The sequence below is a fragment of the Nicotiana sylvestris genome, chromosome 8 (assembly GCF_000393655.2).
Source record: "Nicotiana sylvestris chromosome 8, ASM39365v2, whole genome shotgun sequence".
Taxonomy (NCBI): Eukaryota; Viridiplantae; Streptophyta; class Magnoliopsida; order Solanales; family Solanaceae; genus Nicotiana; species Nicotiana sylvestris.
Window position 1 is genome coordinate 225,266,079 of NC_091064.1, and position 25,635 is coordinate 225,291,713.

General features: G+C 34.8%; 1 protein-coding gene across 1 annotated transcript; it reads right to left on the reverse strand.

Annotated features, from left to right (window-relative positions):
• Positions 1-17,317: 17,317 nt before the first annotated feature.
• Positions 17,318-18,449, reverse strand: LOC104240242 (uncharacterized). Its single transcript, XM_009795032.2, has one exon. It carries the CDS (start codon positions 18,215-18,217, stop codon positions 17,504-17,506), a length of 714 nt encoding a protein of 237 aa, XP_009793334.1. The 5' UTR covers positions 18,218-18,449; the 3' UTR covers positions 17,318-17,503.
• Positions 18,450-25,635: the final 7,186 nt, after the last annotated feature.

Genomic DNA, 25,635 nt, shown 5'->3' on the forward strand with positions numbered 1-25,635 from the left:
ACGCATAACTTATTTTTCTTTTAGTGTTTAGTCATGTAGATATTAGTACTTATTAGTCGTACTTATTTTAGCATCTTATTAGTAATTTTAAATTATGTTTGTTTTCATCATGACTTATTAATAATACTTATTTTATGCGATTTTATTATTTTTATTGTTGAATATTTTAGTACAATACCATGACTCATCTCATATTTATGTTATTTTATTGAAAAACATCTTATATAATTCTATCTTACTAGGATTAAAGAAATATTTGGAGCACAAATTCTATATTTTGTGCTATGAAAACTCTATGAAAAAAAATCCGAACAAACCCGAAAACCCGAAATTAAAAAATCAGACTTTTATTGATTTGATTTGATCTTTAGATCTAATATACAGTTTGCTAACAGCTAAAGTCGTTAAACAAGAAAAACATAGAAAGGTCCCAGAACACTAAAAAATTCAAGTAGAAGAAAAGATAACTAAATAAACATTTTAGAATCTGATCAGCAGTGACACATTGAAACCTATATGAATTGTTTAATTAATTGCGTCGTTATCTCTTAAATCCACAACCTTTTATATTAATCGATAAATGTACAGTTGTACACAATCTCCTCCATGTGTAAGTTTAGACTTATTAGTAGCGGTTTGACTTGATCCAGGCTGATGCTTCATTTGCTCAGCATATTTATAACTAAAAAATACCACCGCCCAACTTATCATCTTTGTTGTGATCGGGGTGTACAAAGAAAATCGACAAATCACACCAACCCGATAATCCGAGTCAATCGAGAAAAAAAGCTCGATTATGGGTTGGTTTGATTTGGTTTAGTGTTAAAAAGAAAAATCCGACCATAATTGGTTTGGTTTGGTTTTAACTAAAGAAAATCAAACCGAAACCAAACCAACCCGACATTACATATATAGAAATTTTAGATATACTTAATATATAAATATACTTATTGTGATGTAATTTATAAATATTTCTTAAAAGATTTCATAATTTTATTTTTTGAGGTATTATTTCAAGGTTGAGCTTAGAACTTTTGAATGTTCCAATAAATTTTATAGCCAACATTAGTAAATTAAATAGTGCTAACAAAAGCCCAAACCAAAATCAAATCAATATTATTGCTAACAAAAGATATTTAATTCAATCTTACGAAAGGGAATGTATTGAATATCTATTTTTTGTTTTGCAATAATTTAGATAAAAATGCATAACCTATTTTTATTTTTTCTTTAACGTTTAGGCATGTATTTAATACTCCCTTATTAGTCTACTTATTTTAGCATGACTTAGTACTCTTAGATTATGTTTATTTTTATTATGGCATTTTAATTAACAATATTTATATTACATAATTTTATTGTCTTTATTGTTGAATATTTTAGGATAATGCCATGACATATCTCATATTTTGTATTATTTTCTTAGAAAATACTTTATATAGTTGTATCTTACTAGGACTAAAGAAATATTTTGAGCATAATTTATATGTTTTGTTCTACGAAGATTTTATCGGAAAAACTCCCCTAAAAACCCCAAATAACCCGAAAACCCGAGAGCGAAAAACCTGAGTTTTATTGGTTTGGTTTGGTTTGATCTTTAGATTTAATAATCCGACACAATTAGTTTGGTTTGATAATTGTAAAATCCGAACCAACCCGACCTATGTACACCCCTAGTTCTGACTATGGTCCATGACTCATTTATTTAATTATTTAACATCTTAGGTGTTTACCCTATATCTATATTTTTTTTAACTGCCATGATCTGAGTAATTTTGATGGAAAAAATTGGAACTGAATCAATCCTCACATGCTAATTTTACTTACACATGTATTGACCAAGTGGCACAAAGAGAACCATGGTTTAATTTTGTAATATTAAAACTATTGACGCTTAACTATTAATTAGCTTTAATTTTGGTGTAGACCGACGAATCACTAATTAACAGCTAAAGAGGGGTTCACATTTACTTACCATAAAGAAACGAAGATTGACTTGTAAATAGGGGTACTGATGATTCGGTTTAGATCAGTTTTTTCCTAAAAAAAATTCAAATAAAGTAAGTCGGGTTTTCAAATATTGGAACCAAATCAGACCAAATCAAATCAGCTAAGTCGATTTTTCAAATATTAGAACCAAACCAAACCAAACCAATTAAGTTGGTTTTTTATCGATTCGGTTTATGTCAGGTTTTATCGGTTTTTTGATTTTTTCTTAAATATGAGACATACACCATTAAACACATATTCCAGTGACTATATTTTCAACGTAATACTATCAAACTAATTGCTCTTTGAGAAATTTATCATTTACTAAGATATATTGATGATAATTAAATTAATAGTGATAAATAATTTGGGGACTCAACTAAAAATAAATTATTTTTAACATAAAATTGATTCTTGTACTTAGCAAAAGAAAACTACAACTAGAATATAATGACAAAGAACTAAACTATTATAATAAAGAACTAGACTAAAAGTGCAAACGATTAACATGTACCATAAAAATTAAAAACTTTGTATATATATATATATAGAGAGAGAGAGAGAGAGAGCTGTAATAATAAAATAAATACTTTTATAGTTGGTTTGGTTTAATTTTTTTGGTTACTTTTTGATTAAAATCAAAACCAAACCAGAGTTGTTCGGTTTTTAAAATTAAAAACCAAAACCAAATTAAAAAAAATATCGATTTTTTTGATCGGTTTGATTGATTTTTGGTTTAGTTCGATTTTTCGGGTTTTTACGAACACCCCTACTTGTAAATAATATAAGTAGGGGTAGACTGAGAAAAGCAACATATTTTTATTCAGTGGTGCATTTTTTTGTTCCTTTAAATGTTAATCTCTTAATACAGAAGTAGACGTGTTAGCTAAATTCGTACATTTAAGTTGGACTCTAGCGTTAATGTTTAACAGACAATTAGGTCGAAAAAGGCTAATGCGTGTGGAATACCTATTTTTTTTTACTTTCTTTGAAGACTAGATACTTAATTCATTCAAAAGACACTTGGAATTTCATTGGAGAAAAGTTAATGTGGAAAATGTAAACATAGAGAGAAGGTGGACATTGGACAATGACACAAAACAGATTCAATTCTCTAATTCAGCTACCCTTGTCCTCTACTATTACGTAGTCCACGCTTGGTCAAGTTCTTTTATTTTTTCCACCGTACTAGGTAAGTCACAGGTAAGTCATGTGCGAAAGGCTCAACCCAAAAGATATTGAGGGAGGATTTAATCCCAGATCAACCGTATGAATAACGACCCTCCAAACCAACTGGGCAACCCGAAGGGTTTATTCTCCCGAGTTGAAGAAGAATAAGAAGAAGAAAAAAGGAGAATAAAAGTAGTCCAATAGTTATCAGGGATTGGATTTGTAGTATATGGTTGCGATTTCACCTAACACCCTCTTTTTCTTTTTTACATTTTCCTCCTTCACTATTTACGGTTCACCCTGTTAGAAAAATTATGAAGAGAAAAATAAATAATACGTGACAGTAATTAGTAAATTATCATTAATAGTCAAAGCTACATGCTTCGGGTAGACTATAGCTTATCTCATGTAAGATTAGAGAATAATTAGTATTTTATTCTTATTTTACTTCACACACGCATGAGGAATGCCTTTCTCTTCTATGATTGACTTTAGCTGGCTTCTGTTTTGGGCTCCTGGAGTTCGTTTTACTTCAAAAATTACGGTATAAATAGCACGGGCTAGCCAGTTTTTAAATTGGTCATTCAAAAATAGTCAATGTTTGCAAAGTTATTGAAAAATAGTCACTATTTTGCTGCAATACCGAAAGTTCCAGCATAATATACTGGAGATCGGTGCACCTGTGCATGACCTTCCAACATATTATGCTGGAACTCCAACACGCGGAAAGTTCCAGTATAATATACCGGAATATATTGGAGTTCAGTATATTATATTGGAGTATTTTTCCGGATTTTTAACAGTGTTTTCGTTCAGATTTATCTTTACAAGAAAAAGTAGCTAAATTTCGATTAATTTTGAAACTATGGCTATTTTTGAATGATCACTTGTAAATCTGGCTATTTTGGAATTTCGTCCTTAAATTATGGGGTATTATTACTTTTAGCCCGCACCAGAATCTATTACATCTAGTAGCCGAAAAAGTGCATAAAAATTTTGTATAATTTTTGTATATAACATACGAAATGTATATATATACAAAAATATACAAATTTTATACATTTTTTTTACTATTATTTTTAAAGCGGCTATACAGTGTCATTTTTCCAAAATCTACCCATTGTTTTGTACTATTTTTCTGATCTCTACCTAATTTTCTAATCAGTAACACATCATATATATTTAATTAGACAACTAATTTTCGCAGTTAGGCTATTATAAATTATGTAAAAATGTTTAAGTCGTAGTCATTTTAAAGAAACAAATTATGCACCTTGAGCGCATCAGTTACAATAACACAAGTATATGCTTAGAGTGATGTAATATGTGTTCCGTGAAAAGCATTTAAAATTTTTAAGGTCACTCTATGATATATAGTTGGATACTAAGATAGATTATCTGTAACAATAATTTAATGAAGCGAAGAGGGCATGAAGTTGTGTTATGAAAATATATTTGACTATTAAATTAAGGTTGACAATAAAGTTTCTTTGTTGCTTGAAACAAGCAATATGGCGTTTGGACAATTTGTGGTGAAATTGGGAAAGGGCGGTATTTCAAGAAGTGTGAATATTAGTATTAGTAATTATTTTCACGACTCGAACCCGTAACTTATAAATTACGCAAAAATAACTTGACAGTTATCTCCCGTTCTATTTTCTAACATGCACCCTCACCAATGTAAAATAGTTTAAAAACCCGCTGACCTAGTAATGCAACATTTTTTTGCCGTTTCAAAATTTTCCAATGGAGCTAAACCATATTTTCCAATTTAAGTGGACATCAATCGGCATAAGATCATCCATCCGACAGTGATGTTAAATAGAGGTGTTATTAAATCCATTGCACAAAAATTTAATTAAACGGTAATGGAATTAGGCCATGTGCTGTTTCAGAAATACTAAAAGGTGGATTGAAAATAGAGGTGACGTGTCATGGTGGGCGTGGCCGGTGTGGACTGCTGAAGATTTTTATTGGAGAAATTTAAAAATAGCCAGATTTACAGGCGATCATTTAAAAATAGCCACAGTTATAAAAGTAATTGAAATTTAGTTACTTTTTATGTAAAGATAAATCTGAACAAAAATACTGTTTAGAATTCGGAAAAATACTCTAGCATACTATACTGGAGTTCCAGTATAATATAGCGGTCCAGCATAATATACTGGAGTTTAGAGCACCGGTGCTCCAGTCTCCAGTATATTAAGTACACGTACACCGAACTACAGTATATTATGCTGGACCGGTCTTTCTTGCAGCAAAGTAGTGACTATTTTTCAATGACTTGGCAAACGCTGACTATTTTTGAATGACCAGTCCGAAAACTGGCTAGACCGTGCTATTTTAACGATTTTTATTTGTTTCTTTTCGAGTTCATTCGTTGTTTTCTTTTTCTTGTTCAGGCAAATCGCATTTCTTGGATACAAATTATTGCTTAATTCCAATTTTGGTCTATGCATTATCATGAGCCACATATTTAACATTTGTTTTTTTTTTTTCTGAACAAGTAAGCCTCCCTGTCTAATACAATTAGAAAATACCACCAAGGGTGTGCAAATTGCTCAATATTAAGTGATTTATTGACTAAATTGCTAAGCTGACGTTGTCTGACCTTTAAAAAAATACTAAGGTATGAACACTAAATTGATTAACTAAAGTATTACTACTAGTTAATCAAAAAGCAGGGATGACAAGACCAAAAGATTCCTGTTGTTTACATATCTTTTCGTACCTTGAATCTTCTAGCAGGTTTAAAGTCAGAAGTCAGAACAGAACATTAATCTAAACATAATTTACCTAGCTCTACTGAATTTAGTATTTTTGCATACACGAAATTTGCAGTCTACATTTTTCTATTTAATCCTAAAGGGCTCGTTTGGTACGAGCTATAAGAAATATTAATTTCGAGACTAAATTTAAGAAAAGTTTATCTCATGTTTGTCTGGTAGAATTGTATTGGGAAAAAAATGAATTTACATTGTAGGTGACGTGGCATGACACGTGGACTGGTCAAACGGTCAAAACACAATAAATAGCCAAGAGGCACGGGCGACAACAGATAAGGGAAAAAGAAAGCAACATAGGTGTGGACCGTTACTAAAATAGGTACGAGTCTCGTACCTATCCAAGTCATTTAAAGACCGAAGATCGGAAGAAGTTGAAGATACGAATCTGATGACGTAAAAGAGTCTAAATACATCATTAAATATCAAATACGTTAGAATATTTGAATTAAAAAGAAATGATTGTGTAACGTTTCTTTTAATGTCATTTATTGCTCATAATGACCTCATTAAGACAAAGACATTACATCTTCTCCTAGAATTAACTATAAAAGGAGAAGAACTCACCATCTGTAAGGATATGAAATACTATTGGGATCTTACTGAAATACAAAACTATTTACTGCTTTACCATCATTCTCAAAAACATTTTATTTTGGTCTCCTGATTATCAGTAACCCGAATTTCTTTTTTAGCTTTGACCAAAGACTCAGATTTTTGGTTAAACAAATTGGTTCCGTTATCGGGAATCTGATAATCTTTTCTTTTAAGCTATATCTTGTCCATTGTTATCACCATGTCAAACAACAACACCGACAATAACAGTAATAACACATTGGGAAACCATGAAAATCAAATCCATCAAAATCAAGGTGACGTGGTTCCCTCCCCTCCAGATTCACCACCTCAATCTCGTGAAGGCACTTTTGTTACTGAATCCCGTGCTGATCAACAAGAACAATCTGAGCACTTTGAAGGAGGTACAAATGAAGCTTTACAAAAGCTAATTGATGCACAGGTCGGCAAAGCTCTTCAGGCTCTAGTTAGTCGATTGCCTGCTGCACCACCCACACCAACTCCTAATAATAATACATTGGAGAATCCCCGTTCTGGTCTTGTTAATTCTGGAAATGGAGGAACCACCAGTGAACCATAGGAAGGGGGACCAGGTAATTCAAATAATTCATATTTGCAAAATTTAGTACTAACCTTGCAGAAACAGATTAAGGAACAAAATGAGCGTATTGAGCAAATCCCTGGAGTTCCGCCTGTAATAAAAGGAGTAGACATGGACAAATACTCACAACAACCTTGGAAGCCAAGTGCTGCTCCCCTTCCAATTCCGAAAAAGTTCAAAATGCCTGACATCCCAAAATATGATGGTACTACAGACCCACGTGACCACGTGACTGCATTTACAACAGGCGTGAAAGGCAACGACTTGACCAAACAAGAAATTGAATCAGTACTGGTCAAGAAATTTGGAGAAACACTCACCAAGGGTGCATTAACCTGGTATTCTCTTTTATCTGAAAATTCTATAAATTCTTTTGCTGAGCTTGCAGATTCTTTTATTAAAGCACATTCGGGAGCACAAAAGGTTGAGAAAAGAATGGAAGATATTTTCAAAATCAAACAAGGGGATTCGGAGTTGCTTAGAGATTTTGTTGATAGATTCCAGCGTGAAAGAATGACTCTACCCCGTGTGCCTGACAACTGGGTTGCAATAGCCTTTGCAAGTAATTTAAATGACAAAAGTTCTGAAGCCACGAGACGACTCAAAGAAAGCCTTCGAGAATTTCCTGCAACCACGTGGAATGATGTTTACAACAGGTATAGTACGAAGCTGCGAATTGAAGAAGATACCGTACCTAAGTTTCATCATGAAGAAAGGGGTGGTCCCAGAAGATCAGAAACCGAAAAAGATCAGGTAAAAATAGGTACGATCCATATATGGGACCTGCAGGAAAAGACCCACGGTCAAAACAAGATAGCCAGCAATATGATCAAAAATCGAGGAACAGGGACTCTGGTTCTTCTTCGAAATTCAGGAATGATCGGAACAAACAAGAGTCACGTGATGATGACAGAAGTTTAAAGGCACGATTCGGCGGATATAATTTTAATGTCTCTACCTCTGAGCTCGTGGCTGTTTTGAGAAGCATGGGAGATAAGGTACGGTGGCCAAAAGGGATGCAGTCAAATCCAAATAGACGCAATCCAGATCATTGGTGCGAATTCCACAATGATCATGGGCACAAAACTTCAGAATGTAGATTCTTGCAGAGTGAAGTGGATCATCTATTGAAGCAAGGATACCTCACTGAGTTATTTAGTGAAAAAGGAAAACAAGCCTATATGAAAAATAGGCAAGAGCCACCAAAGCCTCCTTCACCCAAGAGAACAGTGAATGTGATAAGTGGGGGAGAAGATATTCACGGCATAACCTACACAGCCTCCAACAAGGTTTCTAAGGTAACAATTACACACGGGAAACGGGTGCGGCAGGTTTTAGAAAATGAAAGTATTTCGTTCAATGATGCAGATACCGAAGGAGTGATAACTCCACATAATGACGCTCTGGTAATATCTTTACTTGTACATGATACTAATGTAAAACGAGTTTTGATCGATCCAGGGAGTTCCGTAAATATTATACTACTAAGGGTATTACGTGAAATGCAAGCTGAGGACAAAGTGATACCCAAGGCGCACACCTTGTCAGGCTTCGACAATTCAAGTGTGGTAACAAAAGGAGAGGTAATTCTAACAACTTTTGCTACGGGTGTTGTTAAAGAAACTAAATTTCAGGTAGTTGATATGGAAATGGCCTACAATATGATCATGGGGAGACCATGGATACATGATATGGATGTTGTCCCATCAACTCTACATCAAGTTATTAAATTCCCATCACCATGGGGAATTTGCCAAATTCGTGGGGATCAGCAGACGGCTAGAAGTGTCAACGCTGTAACAGGTATGAGCACCGTAAATAAAGAAAAATAGCAATTACAGGAAATAGTTGAAGGTGTAAAAGATCAAACTTCAGCTGAACAAGAAAAGACAGATTTGGACTCGAGGCCTGATACAATTCAGGAACCTGAAGAAAATGAAAGCATCAAAACAACAATTGAAGAGCTCGAGGCAGTGATATTATTTGAGCATTGGCCTGAACGGAAGGTTTATGTCGGAGCCAATTAAGCTCAGACATGCGAGGTATGATAATTGAATTTTTAAAAGCTAACGTAGACTGCTTTGCTTGATCCCATGCTGATATAACAGGGATACCACCGGATGTGATGACTCACAAACTCAATGAAGACCCCTCTTTCACACCAATAAAGCAAAAGAAAAGAAAGCAAGGTGCTTTCAAGAACCAGGTGATTCAGGATGAGGTCCAAAAATTATTAAAAATCGGATCGATCCGCTAGGTAAAGTATCCTAATTGGCTAGCTAACACGATGGTCGTACCCAAGAAAAATGGTAAGTGGCGCGTTTGTGTGGATTATACCGATCTAAACAAAGCCTGTCCAAAAGATTCTTTTCCTTTACCGCATATAGACCAACTAATTGATGCAACCGCATGTCATGAACTTTTAAGCTTTTTAGATGCATATTCGGGATATAATCAAATTAAAATGGATCCTAGTGATGAAGAAAAAACTTCTTTCATCACAGACAGGGGGACTTACTGTTATAAAGTAATGCCCTTTGGTCTCAAAAATACTGGGACAACCTATCAAAGGTTGGTCACCAAAATGTTCCAAGAACATTTAGGGAAGACAATGGAAGTATATATAGACGATATGCTCGTCAAAACCCAGCAGTCTCATGATCATATTTCTCATCTATCTGTTACATTTGAAATTTTGCGAAAATTTAATATGAAACTCAACCCAGAAAAATGTGCATTTGGAGTTGCATCAGGTAAGTTTTTGGGTTTTCTTGTTTCTAACCGTGGTATTGAGGTAAATCCTTCTCAGATCAAAGCAATAGAAGAAATCCCTGATATCCTTACTAATAAGAAGGAAGTCCAAAGATTAACGGGAAGAATTGCAGCTTTGGGGAGATTTATTTCCAAATCCTCAGAAAAGTGTTTCAAGTTTTTCTTTGCACTCAAAAAGCAAGATCATTTCGAATGGAATGAAGATTGTCAACAAGCCCTTAGAAATTTGAAAGCTTATTTGTCAAAACCACCGTTATTGGCAAAACCAAAGGTGGGGGAAAAACTTCTCATCTATCTGGCTGTATCTGAAGTTGTGGTCAGTGCTGTTTTAGTCCGAGAGGACCAAGGTAAACAATCTCCTATTTATTATGTAAGTAAGTCCTTATTAGATGCTGAGACACGATACCCACAGCTAGAAAAGTTAGCATTAGCTTTGATCATGGCATCTAGAAAATTAAGACCTTATTTTCAATGTCATCCCATTATTGTAGTTACTGCTTTTCCGCTTCGAAATATTTTGCATAAACACGAACTGTCAGGAAGATTAGCAAAATGGGCTATAGAACTAAGTGAATACGAAATCATTTATCAACTCAGGACCGCTATAAAATCTCAAGTACTAGCTGATTTCGTGGCCGATTTTAGTCAGGGGATGCATTTAGAAGCAGAAAAAGAATTACTAGTTTTTAATGGTGAAAACCCGGGGACTTGGGTTTTATTCACTGATGGTTCATCTAATGTAAAAGGGGCAGGCCTAGGGATAGTCCTCGTACCACCTACGGGTGAGACTATTAGACAGGCTATAAAATGTCACTCTATAACTAACAATGAAGCAGAGTATGAGGCTGTAATTGCAGGTCTAGAATTGGCACGAGAACTCGACATAACACAGATTATAATCAAGAGTGATTCTCAACTCGTGGTCAATCAAATGCTGGGGACTTATACAGCCAGGGAGACGCAAATGCAAGAATACCTCGCAAAGGTATGGGAGTTAATAAAGCAATTCCAAACTTGGAAAGTAGTGCAGATCCCAAGAGATGAGAATGTAGAGGCACATGCTTTAGCTAATCTTGCATCTGCAGTAGACGTAGCAAACGATACAAATGCTTCAGTCATACATTTATTTCATTCCGTTCTCGAATCTGATAAAAACGAGGTAAATTTTAATCATTTAACATGGGATTGGAGAAACGAAATTGTTGCCTTTTTACAGCACGGTACCGTGCCTAATGACAAAGGAAAGGCTCACGCGCTTCGCAAAAAAGCTGCTCGATATTGTTTATATCAAGGAAATCTTTATCGAAAGATGTTCGGTGGACCACTAGCAAGGTGTCTCGGACCCTCTCAAACAGAATATGTGATGAGAGAAGTGCACGAAGGACATTGTGGAAATCATGCAGGGGGGAGGTCACTGGTAAGAACATTAATTCGCGCAGGATATTATTGGCCTAAGATGGAAGAAGAGGAAACAATTTCGTGTCCAAGTGTGATAAATGTCAAAGATACGACAATAATATGCACAGACCAGCTGAGTTACTACACCCTGTTATAGCCCCGTGGCCCTTTATGAAATGGGGAATGGATATCGTAGGTCCACTTCCACAAGCAAAAGGTCAGGTAAAGTTACTGCTTGTACTCACAGAATATTTCACTAAATGGGTAGAAGCAGGAGCATTTAAACAGGTACGAGAGAAGGAAGTTAAATACTTCATATGGCGAAATATAATATGCCGCTTTGGAGCACCAAAGGAGATCGTGTGTGACAATGGACCACAATTCATAGGAGCTCAAATCACAGAATTTCTTCGAAGTTGGCAGATTAAAAGGATAACGTCTACGCCATGCCATCCAGTGGGTAATGGACAAACGGAATCCACTAACAAAGTCATTATCAACAACTTGAACAAGAGGTTACAAGATTCAAAAGGTAATTGGCCTGAGGTGTTACCTGGAGTATTATGGGCTTATCGTACAACGACAAAAAAAGCACTGGAGAAATACTATTTTCAATGGTTTATGGTGCGGAAACCTTAATTCCAGTTGAAATAGGTGAACCAAGCATACGGTACGATCGGGCAACGGAGGAATATAATGATGAAGAGATGCGGGTCAACCTTGATTTGCTTGAAGGAAAAAGAGAAGCCGCATTGATAAGAATGGCAGCACAAAAGCAAGTAATTGAACGATATTATAATAGGAAAGCACGCATCAGATTTTTCAAAATTGGGGACTTCGTGCTTAAAAAGGTGTTCCAATCTGCAAAGGCTGCTAATTCAGGAAAGCTAAGTCCAACGTGGGAAGGACCATACAAAGTTCATGACATTGCGGGAAAAAGGAGCATACGAGTTGGAGACAATGGACGGCAAAGTTTTACCCTCACATTGGAATGCCGTCCATTTAAAGAGGTATTACTTCTGAGAAAGTACCCGCGGTCAGGTATCACCATGTTAAAATTTCTCTCTTGAATTATTAATGTTTTACTAACGATTTTAGATGCTAGGCAAAAAACCCTAACTCGTGCCAAATGATGAGTCACAACCTGCAAGGCAAAATGGAGTATTCTTAATTTCCCAGCCCAGGGTTATAATTAATCTGATGAAAATACACACGAGTTAGGCAGTCTTCATCTATAATCGCACCTCCGAGTCTCGTATATTTTTCTGTTTCAGGAAAAGGGCCAAAGTAAAAGAAATAAACAAATGCTCGAGGCTTCATACTTCACCGCTCAAACACTTGGGGGACTACATATTATACACAAATATGTGTAGAAAAACAGATACGAATATCGAACAAAAGTCTGCCACAAAGAGACAAGTGTTGAGAAAAAGTTACGAAGTCTTCAACATTCATGAGAACAACAGAGTCATCTCTCAAACTCATAAACAAAGTCACCTCTCAAACCCTTCTTAATATATAAAGATAGGGTCATGACTATGTACTGAAACAGGTTATGAAGAAAAACCTTGTTTATTCTATGTTATGTACAAATCTGTTACAAGAAAAATAGTTACGAGAAAGTTGTAGATGTATTGTAATACATGTAATAGTCAAACACTTGTTAAAGTTCATAAATAAAAACTTGCCAACGTTGTTTCATACAAAACATGTGTATTCCTATTTCTTTCATCGTATTATAACACCATTATGAAGTTGAGACGTCTTCTTCATTAAGTGTCGATAAAATAAAAGGGCCCTCTTTTATAAGCCTCATGTTGATAATCCATGAGAAGAATCATAAAGCATTTTAAAAGGATAAAAATGCTAAGCTATTCTATAAGTCCTAGATAAATAGGCAAGAATAAAATATACAGAAGTACCAATAAAAACTTCTTAATATAAAAGATTAAGTACAAACTTAGTCAGCAAAATATTTATTTTTTACAAATGCCCTATTATGATAACTGGGGACTTCGTCAAAAGATCCCTTAAAGTTGCCAAGGGATAACACCACCAATTAATAAAAACAAAAACAAAAACAGCGTTAAAGTTTGAAATACATTCAACTAGTCACTGAAGGGGTTGGAACATCAGAAGTTGCAATTTCATTTTCAGGAGCAATTTCAATTGGGCTTGGAATGTTGAAATCACCGAGGGAAGCAAGAGTCACAGGAGCTTCAGCTTCCATGGACTTTGTCATAGAAGTTTCACCCTCGGGAGCCGAAATTGCAACTCCAATTGCCGCAGTAGCCACTTCTTCATTTAAAAGCTCTTCCGTTCCAGGAGCTTCAAGTGCAGGAGAAGGAGTATCAACAGGTTGTTGACTTTTCTCGATAGTGTCTAAGACTTTGGCTAATTCAGATTGCAAATCAAAGCTTTCCTGAGCAGCTTCCATCAAAGCATCACGGCGAGATTTCAGGAAAGCCCAACTTACCTCTATGTTGAAGTTCTCCTCCAGAAGTCCATACTCCCTTTCCCACATAGCAAGATCATTCTTCAATATTTGATGTTCAGCTAAATGGGAATCAAGGGAAGCTTCAAGGGAGGCATGAGAACTCTTCAAAGCTCGAATCTCGTCAGAGGAGGTCTGTAAGTCAGCTTGAGCTTGAGTCAAGCTTTGCACTAATTCTCCTGCATACTCTTCTTTCTTGGCTAAAAGTGCCTTAAGCTCCCTGACTTCTTCACTAGCCTTTGATAATTGTTCTGACATTGAGCACTCCAAAAGCTCTTTATCTCTTTTAAACTGGCTTGAAGAAGCCTTGGCAGTTGCTAGTTCAGAAGTCAAACCACGCTTTTGCTGCTCCAGGAGATTTCTACTTTCTTGCAACTCCTCTATGGTCCCCTGAGCATTCTCAAACTGTTCTTTCCAATTAGCTGCTTCAAGCTGGGCTCCCCTGGCTATTTCCTCGGCCTCATGGATAGATTTTTCAGACTCACGGGTTTTTCTTTCCAGAAGGGAAATTCTTCCCATCAATTCTGTACCAATGAGGTTAGCCTACGGAGACAACTCATAGAAATGAGGATTTGTAGATTAAAAACAAAAAACTTGTTGGTAAAGGAAAAATACCTTCAAAGTAGAATGAACTATGTCATTCATCAGAGTCAGGCAACTGTGGCTCTCCATTTTCTTCTTCTCAATATCTACGATTAGAGGCTCGAGCCAAACATCAGCTCTACCAGTCTTTCTCAAAAGGCTATGGTTGGTAGGAACTTCAAGAGTAACACTTCTCATAGCCATGGTTCCACTACTAGAACCCGCCTCTGTATGCTGAACAAAGGGAGAAGGAGAAATGGAAGGAGGAGTAGTAGAAAAGGTAAACACAGCAGCAGGAGTCATAGGAATCAAAGTAGGAATGGAAGGAGAAGATGTAGAAACCAACACAGGAGCGGAAGTAGGTGCAGTTGAAACTAGCAAAGGAACGGAAGCCCTCAAAGCTGGTAAAGAAATACTGTCGGTTGGTAAAGGAATGGAGGAAATAGGAACGAATGAGGAGAGAGGAGCTTCATCAAAAACAGGGCCGAGCTCGCCACTCTCAAAACCACTATCAAAAAGACGCTGAGTTAATTCATTAGTATCTCTTGGCACGGTGTCCTCGTCAGAATGAATCAAAACAGGCTCGGTGGATGAGGTTTGAGCAGGGGTATCTTCAATTTCATCACTATTAATGAACTCGTCTCCTAACTCTTGGCCTGGCAATTAAAGAGGTATCTTCCTCTTCCTCATTCTCAGAACTTTCTCCTATAGCTTTCCTTTTGGGAAGCGAAGCTCGAGCCTTGTTCAAATCAAGTGCAGCATTAGCAGACATGTGAATGGTCATAGCTACTTCAGCTGCCATTCCTCTAACACCAAATCCTGGTTAAAAGAAGGATACATAATCAACATTGAGAAAAAGGTGCTTAACATGTAAAAAGAAAAAAACGTGTAAAAAGGGACATACCATGTGTTTTCACCTTCCAGCCGTGTAAAGAAGAAATTGATTTCCAAGTTCTTTGATCCTTAGGAGCAATCTTTAAAATTGAATCTACCCAACCACGGAAGTCAGGAATAAGTTCCACATCTCCCATGGTTGCTACAAAAAACCAAAAAGAGATGAAGTTAGAAAAAGAATCAGAATTCTCAAAAATAGGTGCGGTAAATAAAAGGAAACTTACATGCAAAATTCCACTTCTCAGGGAAGGGAATATTTGTTTCACCAAGCAAGTCCACCGTACGTACAACAACGTAACGGGTATACCATCCACGATTTTTGTCATCTTCAGGGCTTACCAAAACCTTTTTGCTTCTTGCAGTTAAGGTAAAAACCCCATGGTGCATTAAATTGGGATGGTATAAATGAATAAGGTGAGAAAGGGTGAAGTTGACATTGGCTTTGGCAGATAAGTATCTTAGACAAACCACTGCTCTCCACACTAGGGGACCGACTTGGGCCAAACAGATTTTAAAGAAATGGTAAAAGTCAATAATGACTGGGTCAACCGGAGGATTAAAACCCAAAGTAAATGGGTAAGTATAAACAGAAGAGTAACCACTTCTAAAGGAAGAAATTCTTTGATTTGGGAAAGGAATTGACATTCGAAGACTATTGCTCCAGTTACAATCCCTTCTGATGGTAGGAATTGTAAGCTCGGTCACTAATGAAGGATAAGTGTCAGCTTTTTCTAAATTTACAATTTGCTTTTGAAGAGACGTTCTATCACTCCCAAAAGACAAATCACTGGGAACAATTTCATCGACTAAAGGTTCTTGAGAAAAATCAAGGATTTCTTTACCTTTAGAAGAAGGGGTCTTCGGAATAGAACTCCCGATACTAGAAGAAGAAGAAGCAGGACCAGATAAACCACCACGAGCGGACCCTAGGCCCAAGCTCCGAAGCCTACCTCCTCTGCCTCTCCTATGTCTTACGGGGGCATTAGGGAAGTGATCGAGAATTGGAACTTTTCTAGGGTTAGGGTTTGGAGATGACATTGTTGAAGAAGGATGTACTAAAGGGGAGAGAAAATACAAGTAAGTAAGAAATCGCTTGTTGAAGATCTATGAGGAAGAAGGTAAACGAAAGAGGGTTAAAAATGCTTATAATGACAACCGTCAAACTTAGAAGTGCAATGAAGGAAAGCCTATAATAAAGGCAACTATCATTTCGTGAATAGTGTGAATGAAGAAGTCTCGAAAAAAGGGTGTAGAATTGCAGAACCAATCAGAAGGTGACACGTATGTAAGGCATTAAATGGAAGGGACAATTGAAGCGTCAGTATTTGTCATAATATTAATTACGGCAAAAATTTCCTTTTTATGAAGATCCACTTCCCAATTATTTACTTGATAAATAAATGGAAAGTGGGGAGACTATCTGTATTGGGAAAAAACTGAATTTACATTGTAGGTGACGTGGCATGACACGTGGACTGGTCAAACGGTCAAAACACAATAAATAGCCAAGAGGCACGGGCAACAACAGATAAGGGAAAAAGAAAGCAACATAGGTGTGGACCGTTACTAAAATAGGTACGAGTCTCGTACCTATCCAAGTCATTTAAAGACCGAAGATCGGAAGAAGTTGAAGATACGAATCTGATGACGTAAAAGAGTCTAAATACATCATTAAATATCAAATACGTTAGAATATTTGAATTAAAAATAAATGATTGTGTAACGTTTCTTTTAATGTCATTTATTGTTCATAATTGCCTCATTAAGACAAAGACATTACATCTTCTCCTAGAATTAACTATAAAAGGAGAAACTCACCATCTGTAAGGATATGAAATACTATTGGGATCTTACTGAAATACAAAACTATTTACTGCTTTACCATCATTCTCAAAAACATTTTATTTTCGTCTCCTGATTATCAGTAACCCGAATTTCTTTTTTAGCTTTGACCAAAGACTCAGATTTTTGGTTAAACAAGAATATTACAGTATAATTAATCCCGGAATTATATTATTTTTTTATCCCCGTAAAAAAGTGAAATAACTAATCCCAAAATAATTAATCTTAGAATAAGTTTTTTCCAACCAAACGAACCCTACAATTCATAGACAGTAACCAAAGAATGCTGTGATGAAATATGACTAGATATATATGCATATTGAGGAGACACAAACAGAATGCAGTAAAACAGATAGTACAAAAGAAGGAAAAACAAACCAAAAAATAAAATAAAAAAGTACTCTAATCTGATGAAAATAAGGCATCTTTGTAGGAGGAAGCATTTCTACTACTGGAGAGACTCCATTGATCGGAAAAGCCGACGGAGCTGGCAGAAGAAGAGGTTCCACTTTTACCACATTTGGCTACAGTTCTCACACTCTCAATCAACTCTTGAGTGGCAGTTTCTTGTGACAAAATCTCCAATAATTGTTTAGGACTTATCACCAATTTCACTTTCCAAAAACCACCACCACTGCTCCTCTTCTTTCTCTGACTGTGACTGCTGCGGCTATTGCTATTGCTATTGCTATATCGATACAATGCTTCTGTATAAGATCTTTTTAATAATCCTTGGCTATCAAATGACATTCTATAAGGAGCAACTACTAGGTTTTGGATTTGAGGAGGAAGTGGCACGCTGTTTGACCTAACATGTCCTATTTCTATTTTAGCCATAACATTATCAATATTCTCAGTAATAATATTGCTGCTACTATACTGTTCTTTGTTGAGCGGCAGAAGATAATAAGATTGTCCTGCTAGTAATACTTCTTGTGCTGGTAATGGCTTCCAAAACAAATCATGGCTTCTAAAAATGCCATGTCCTTGAAATTCTTCAGTGATTGACTCTACTGTAATCGGAGCTAAGAATTCCATGATACCACCTGTTGATGTTATTACTTTGACTATATCTTCATTTCCATCTCCAACTCCTCCAAACAAACAATTCCCCATATATATTTTCTTGGTGGAATGTTTAGTTCTAGCTAGTAATAAAAAGGGGGGAATTAAAGGGGTGAGGGTGGAATATATATGGGGACCTTTGATGGTTTTGTGTCGTCGGTGGAATTCTTCTTTTTGAGCTTTTCTTGATCCCAGCGCAGCAGCTAGCAGATATAATAAAAAAGAAAAAAGAAGAAAAGCACATAAAGAAGATCATGAAGAAAGAAAACCTACTACTATGATTTATGACCAATATATTACTCTCTTTGTATAGCATGGGGTTTAAGGTGAGTCTTGACGTAACTGGTAAAGTTTCCGCCATGTGATCAGGAAATTACGGGTTCAAGCCGTGGAACAGTCTCTTACATAAATGCAGAGTAAGATTGCGTACGATAGACCCTTGTGGTCCGTCCCTTCACTGGACCCCGCGCATAGAGGAAGCTTAGTGCACGAGCTGCTTTTTTTTTTTTATATAAAATGGTGTTTAACTTAAAGACAATAAAATAAAGAAGGTGTTTGTGTATAAAAAGTGTGTTTGGTTTAAGAGATTAATGGGGCCCCAGAATGCATTATCTCCATGATTTCAGAGAAAATGCAGTCAAATATAAACAGCTAAGCTATAGTATTCTCCGTTTGCTGGAGAGTTGCCTTTCACTTTTTCTCTTTAGTGAAGGGAAACAAAAATGGGACAAGCTCTTTTGTCTAATTTATTAAAGTGAAAGTGGGAATGCAGTATTCCCACCAAAGGAAACGCATTTTCCCGCATTTCCGCGCGCACCATCTATTCCAAAAACTGTCTAAGCACTTTTTATTTATTAATCACTGCAAATTATGTAGCTATATATACCATATTTTTTTGGGGATATTTGGACTAATAGCTTGTTTGACCAAGCTTCTAAAATCAACTTATTTTGAGAAGTGTTTTTCTCAAAAGTACTTTTCAAAAAAGTATTTTTGGTGAGAAACAGTTTATGTTTGGATAATTAATTAGAAAAACACTTTTGAGTAATAATTAGTGTTTGACCAAGCTTTTGAAAACTGCAGTGCTTCTTAGAAAAATGCTTTTGGAGAGAATCTACTTTTTTCTGCTTCTAAAAAACTGCTTCTGCTTCTCCCCAAAATCACTTTAATTTTTGACCAAAAGCACTTTTGGCCTAAAATAAATCTTAGGCCAAATAGGCTATAAGCCATTAACTTCAATTATGTGAACTTCAGAAAAAATTATCTGTACTAAATCTTAAATTAAAAGAAAAAGAAATTTTTGGTGGATTAACGACCACAAAGTATTCTAACTATATTAATTCTTCTAAAGTTATCTTTGGAACAACGATGAAGTTGTCTCCGTGTGACATATAGGTTACGTGTTCAAGCCGTGAAAGCCGTTACTAATACTTGTATTAAGGCAGACTGTCTACATCACACCTCTTGGGATACGGTCCTTTTCTGGGCCCTATGTAAACACGGGATGTCTTGTGCACCGGACTGCCCTAACTTTACGTACAAAATTTGTTGGAATATGCTTATTTAAGCATGCTATTATGAATGAAGTGTGAATGTTTTGGAGAATTCACATAGTTGTTTCTTCAACCGGGATTAAAATATAGTTCGCAAAGGTGAATTGAAGTAGAAGTCGGCTGAAGAGAAGAATAAAAAGAAATCAGTAGGGAAATGCAAAGGCCTTTCCGACGTTTCCCCGTTTCTTATTGGATCTTGATGGGCCCATTTGGGCAACTTTGCATTTAGCCCATAAATATATAGATATCAAGCCCACAATATTTGGGAGAAATTCAAAAATAGCCAGATTTACAACTGGTCGTTCAAAAATAGCCTAGTTTCAAAAGTAATCGAAATTTAGCCATTTTTCATGTAAAGATAAATCTGAGCGAAAATACTGTTTAAAACCCGGAAATGACGCCAGTATATTATACTGGAGTTCCAGCATAAGTATGCTTGAACTCCAACATAAGTATGCTTGAACTCCAACATATTATACTGGAGTTCCAAGATAAGTATGCTGGAACTCCAACATAATATGATGGAGTTTCAGCATAATATACTCAAGTTCCAACAAGTATAATTGTCCAGTATAATATACTGGAAATTGGAGCACCGGTGCTCCAGTCTCCAGTATATTATACTGGAGTCAGCAAAGCATACTGGTCCAGCATAATATGCTGGAGTTCATACACAGGTGCACCGAACTCCAGTATATTATGTTGGACCGATTTCTGTTGCAGCAAAATAGTGGCTATTTTTCATTGACTTCGTAAACACTGGCTATTTTTGAATGACCAGTCCGAAAATTGGCTATACCGTGCTATTTTTACCAATATTTCGCCAACTTCTTGTTGAGAAATTCAAATTCCATATGGGCCAACGTATAGTAGAATTTCCGGGAGAAATTCAAAAGGAATTTTTTCATTCCTATACACTATTTGAAACTTTATTACCTTTAATGTTCATATTTAGCTAATTATCCGGCATAAACAAATTTTGTTTACAAAAAATATATGATCTACCTTGAAAGGTTCCCAAATCCATTATTTGTGCCTTCAATCAAGGGATTTAGTTACACCCTTTTCCTTTTTTTCCTCCTCTCTCCCCCTCTTCTTTCAAAACAAATGCAATTTAGATATTTTTTCCTACTTATATTCTATATTTTTTTCCCTACTATTTCAATTGTAATCAAAATTTAAAATCTGGAAAGGGGCAAATAAATGAGCTTAGCTAGTAAGTCACGTTACCTCACAAATTTGGAAGCTTCCTTCAACCAAACCAAATACTGTAAAAAAAAATCAAAAAGAAGGCTAAAATATGGTATTCCATATTTATAAATCAGATCTTGTTATTGAAGGAACCAAGAGAAAGATGAAAAAAGCATACAGAGAAAATGTAAAAGTTCAGGCACAAACCTCCATCAGGTTTTGTGTGCATTAAATTGTAACTCAAAGTAATTTTTTTGTTAGGTTTGAATTTATAAAATCAGTTTTATCTGTCTCTAACTCTCTGTCTGCATAATTTATTCAATTGTCAATTTGTTAACATATTATGAATTCGTTTATAAGCACACAATTTATTCATGGAATTTTTTTGTACACTATCCAGTTAAATACAACTAAACTATACAACTTAAATACAAATTTGATACAAAATTTAAAACAATATGTCTTTTATATATTTTGTATCTGATTTATACATAGTAAAAATAAATTTCATACAACTAATTATATATTATACAATTTATCTACAACTTTCACACATTATTTCTACCCAATTAAATACAACTACAAAAACATACAATTTAAATACAAATTTTATACAATATATCTTTTGTATACTTTGTACCTGATTTATACATAGTAAAAATGAATTTTATATAACTACTTATATATTATACAACTTATCTATAACTTTCACACATTATTTCTATCAAGTTAAATATAACTACAATAACATACAACTTAAATACAAATTTTATATAAAATTTATACAGTATGTCTTTTGTATATTTTGTATATGATTTATACATAAAAAATAAATTTCATACAACTAATTATATATTACAAAATTTATCTACGCTTATCTACAACTTATCTACAATTTTCTTACATTATTTTTACAATTTTTCTACAATTTTGTAAATATAGTGCATATCACGTCTTCTTCTTCTTCTTATTCGACTTTCAATATGAAATTCAGCAAAAATCAAGTCTAATCTTCACCAAAACACTCTCAAAATTGAGATATAAACTCCAAACTATATTCCCAATTGTTTGCAACAACACCCAATCCAAACAATTAATGATTTTTGAAAACCCAAATTCGAATTCAAAGATTCAAAGTTTTTTTAATGGTTATATGGTGGAATTGCTGCTCTCTTTTCCTTTGCTTTACATTACTGGAATTAGGGATTGAGAGATAGAGAGAGACGTAGAGATAATTCTCAATTGTTTTGCAATAATACCCAATTCAAACAAGCAATATTTTTTGAAAACCTAAATTCGAATTCAAAGCTTCAAATCTTTTTAATAGCTATCAATGGTGGAACATCTGATCCTTTAAATTTGTTAGGGCTATTCTTTGAAGCTATGTTCTTCTTCATTAAAAATCGTTTAAGCTAGCTTTGCAAAAGTTGTTAATGGAGGTATGAACTTTGAAGAAGAGTACAAATTTTGACTAATTTTTGAAGAAAGTACTTGCAAAATAGGTTAACAGTTTTTGGCTGGTTTTAGAAGAGAAAATTGTGGGTGATTGAAGAGGAAAACGTGGGGTGTGGTTTGATACGTGGGTGAGGGGGTGGGATTTGGAGAGAGAAACGTGGGGGAGTGGGAATATACGGTAGAGTTAAATTAGGAGACTAATTAATATCACTAAATCTCCTAAAATGTACATAAATGGTAATTAGGTATATAAAAGATAGTTATATTAAAAGTTGAGTAGGGAGGGTAATATAGATTCATATATGGTATAGGAATGTAAAAATCTCATTCATAGCCAGATTTATAAGTGGTCACTCAAAAATAGCCACAGTTTCAAAAGTAATCGAAATTTAGCCACTTTTTATGTAAAGATAAATCTAAACGAAAATACTGTTCAAAATCCGAAAAATATTCCACTAGAGTTCCAACATAAGTATACTGGAACTCCAGTATACTGGAGTTCCAGTATAATATACCGGTCCAACATAATATACTGGTGTCTCCAGTATATTATACTGGAACTTTCCGCGTGTTGGAGTTCCAGCATAATATGCTGGAAGTTCATACACAGGTGCACCGTTCTCTAGTATATTATGCTGGAACTTTCCGTATTGCAGCAAAATAGTGGCTATTTTTTAATAACTTTGCAAATGCTGATTATTTTTAAATGACCAGTCCGAAAACTGGCTAGCCCGTGCTATTTTTACTAGAATTTCCTCGTACTTAACTTATCACATCCAAAAGGAGGAGGTTTCCCTCGGAAATTAGTATTATGCTATTTAGTAGCAATATTAGCAATTTACACAATTTCCGTATTGATTTGATTTATTCCGTAATTATTGGATTTAAGCCGCTGATTTTAGAGTACAGTGAAAAAGTCCTTAGGCTAACTTCTAGAAATTCAATCTATACCTAAATTGTACATTCCCGGCTTGGTGTTCTTGAGTTGCATTAATTCCAGTGATCTAAAGATAACAGCGTTCTAATTTTCAAAAGAGCATCTTCTATCATTTCAATCTTATATTTTAATTGGCCCCTAGAGCTGTAAAATCATCATCTGCAACTGATTAATGATTCACTAATTATTGCAAAAAAAGAAAGGACTTTTCTCTAAAGCTGCTTTATTTATAAAATTAGGTGCAATTAAGATGTGTCCACACAGCAGTTTATGCCAATCAATTGTCTTTAGCACCATAACGCAATTGTATTTTTCGTTTTCTATTTTGAGTTGGGAACTGAAGAGTTCTCAATCTTTTTAGTTAGTCAATTTAAAGTCATAAAAATTCACTTCCTTAGTTCCCCTTTCGTTATTTTTGATCAATTATGGATGGGACTTCTGAAAGAATTTGACTATTAAAGATTTTTCATAAATTCTAGTATAGCCCTTGTGAGACATTATACTAAGTTTTATAACAAGATCAAGCCTGTGCCAGTAATGTAACTCTAATTTGGACTAGAGTTACGGGCAGTTGTTGAGTCCGTTACGTTATTCAAATTATTGATGAGATTTTTCTTTCTCCATAGGAAAAGAAAAAAGAAGAAGAAGATAATCCAGCACTTCAAAAAAAGAAAAGAAAAGAAAGAAAAGAAAGAAAAGAAAGGGGTATAAACCAAGACAGGATTTAAAGAAAAAACAGAACTTTTCATAAAGAGAAGAAATTAAATCATCTTAAATTATGGCGTATAGCAGTGGCGAAGCAAGAAAATTCAATAAGGGTGTTCAAATTTTGAACACGCTTTGCCGATGAGCTATATAAGGGTGTTCAAAATCTGTTTTTAATCAATAACAAGTAATATTTTACCTTATATGTAGTATAATTTTTCAGCGAAGGGTGGTCAGTTGACCACTCTTCAATCAAAGTAGCTTCGTCCCTGGCGTATAGAGATTGTTCGTGCGTCCAAACAGAAGTGGATCCACAGTTTAAAATTTATGGATTTCTACGGCAATCTCAAGTTAATACTTCAATAATAACTAGGTTTACAGTATAAACCCGTCATGCGTCCAAATAGAACTGAATCCACAGTTTAAAATTTATGAATTTTTACGGCAATTTCAAGTTAATACTTCAATAATAATTAGGTTTACAGTATAAACCTGTCATGCGTCCAAAGTATACGAGAAACATTTTAAAAGCAGGTATATTGTTGTTTGGCCTGTAGGTTAAGAAAAATGAAAATATGTCGCCAATAGTGGAAGTAGTTGTTAAGTAGAAGTTGGTTGGCTTCGTGATATTGTGTTGCTTGTCATGCAAACCTCAGAGTATAAATAAATAAATAAATAAATAAATAAATAAATAAATAAATAAAAAGAAACTAATGTTTCCTCATGGGCATCTCATTCTGTGTATGAGTATTATATTGGTGTCGTCATAACACGTAATATGAGAAAACTTTAATTTACGAATTACGGACGTCATCAAGTTGTAAGTTCTTGTTAAAATTACTATTAATCCAATTAGCATGGGGTGAATAGTAAAAACTACTAAAATGCATAGAAGTCCAACAAACAACTAACCAACTACAACTACCAGTACTATTCGTCCAGTAGTTATCGATTAATATGAATAAAAACAGGTAAGTAATAAAAGAAGGAATAGAAGTGGTTGCGTCGTCAATTTAAGGGCTCCAAATGAGAATGATTAAAGAAAGAAATTTGAGGAATAATGAGCATCATTAGGATTAAGACTGAGTGTCCTCCTAACGGAATTTTATGTTAGTGCTGTTATTATCTTCTGTTTAGACATTGGTTGTGTTGCTCCTTATTCAATGATCCATCCACTTACATATTTATGAATGATGTTGAGGACTAACACTCTACTTTATAATCATCAACTCTATCTCCTACTTTTATTTGTCATTCCCCTGCCAAAAAATTATGTTGTGACATTTCGTATTCATTTTATTAGTTTTGTTGAGTCTTAAATTAGAAAAAGTCTTGCGTTCAATTCTACTTTATCACAATTTTTAACCATAAAGGCCCTCTCAAATATTTACAAAAAAAAACGTGCTAGTTGAGGTTCAAACCTTTGACCTCTTAGAGCAAAACTAAGCATATAATTAACCAACACACCATGAGTCAATTTATGTCAAGTGGTGTCTTTTTTTTCCTATTTATCTGTTTTCTCACATTATTAATACATATATTTAGTGAATTTTTCTGATGAAGCGCTGTCGTGTGACACCACTTCGTTAAAGGTGCATCCGCCCTTGGGTGTGTTTATATATATATAT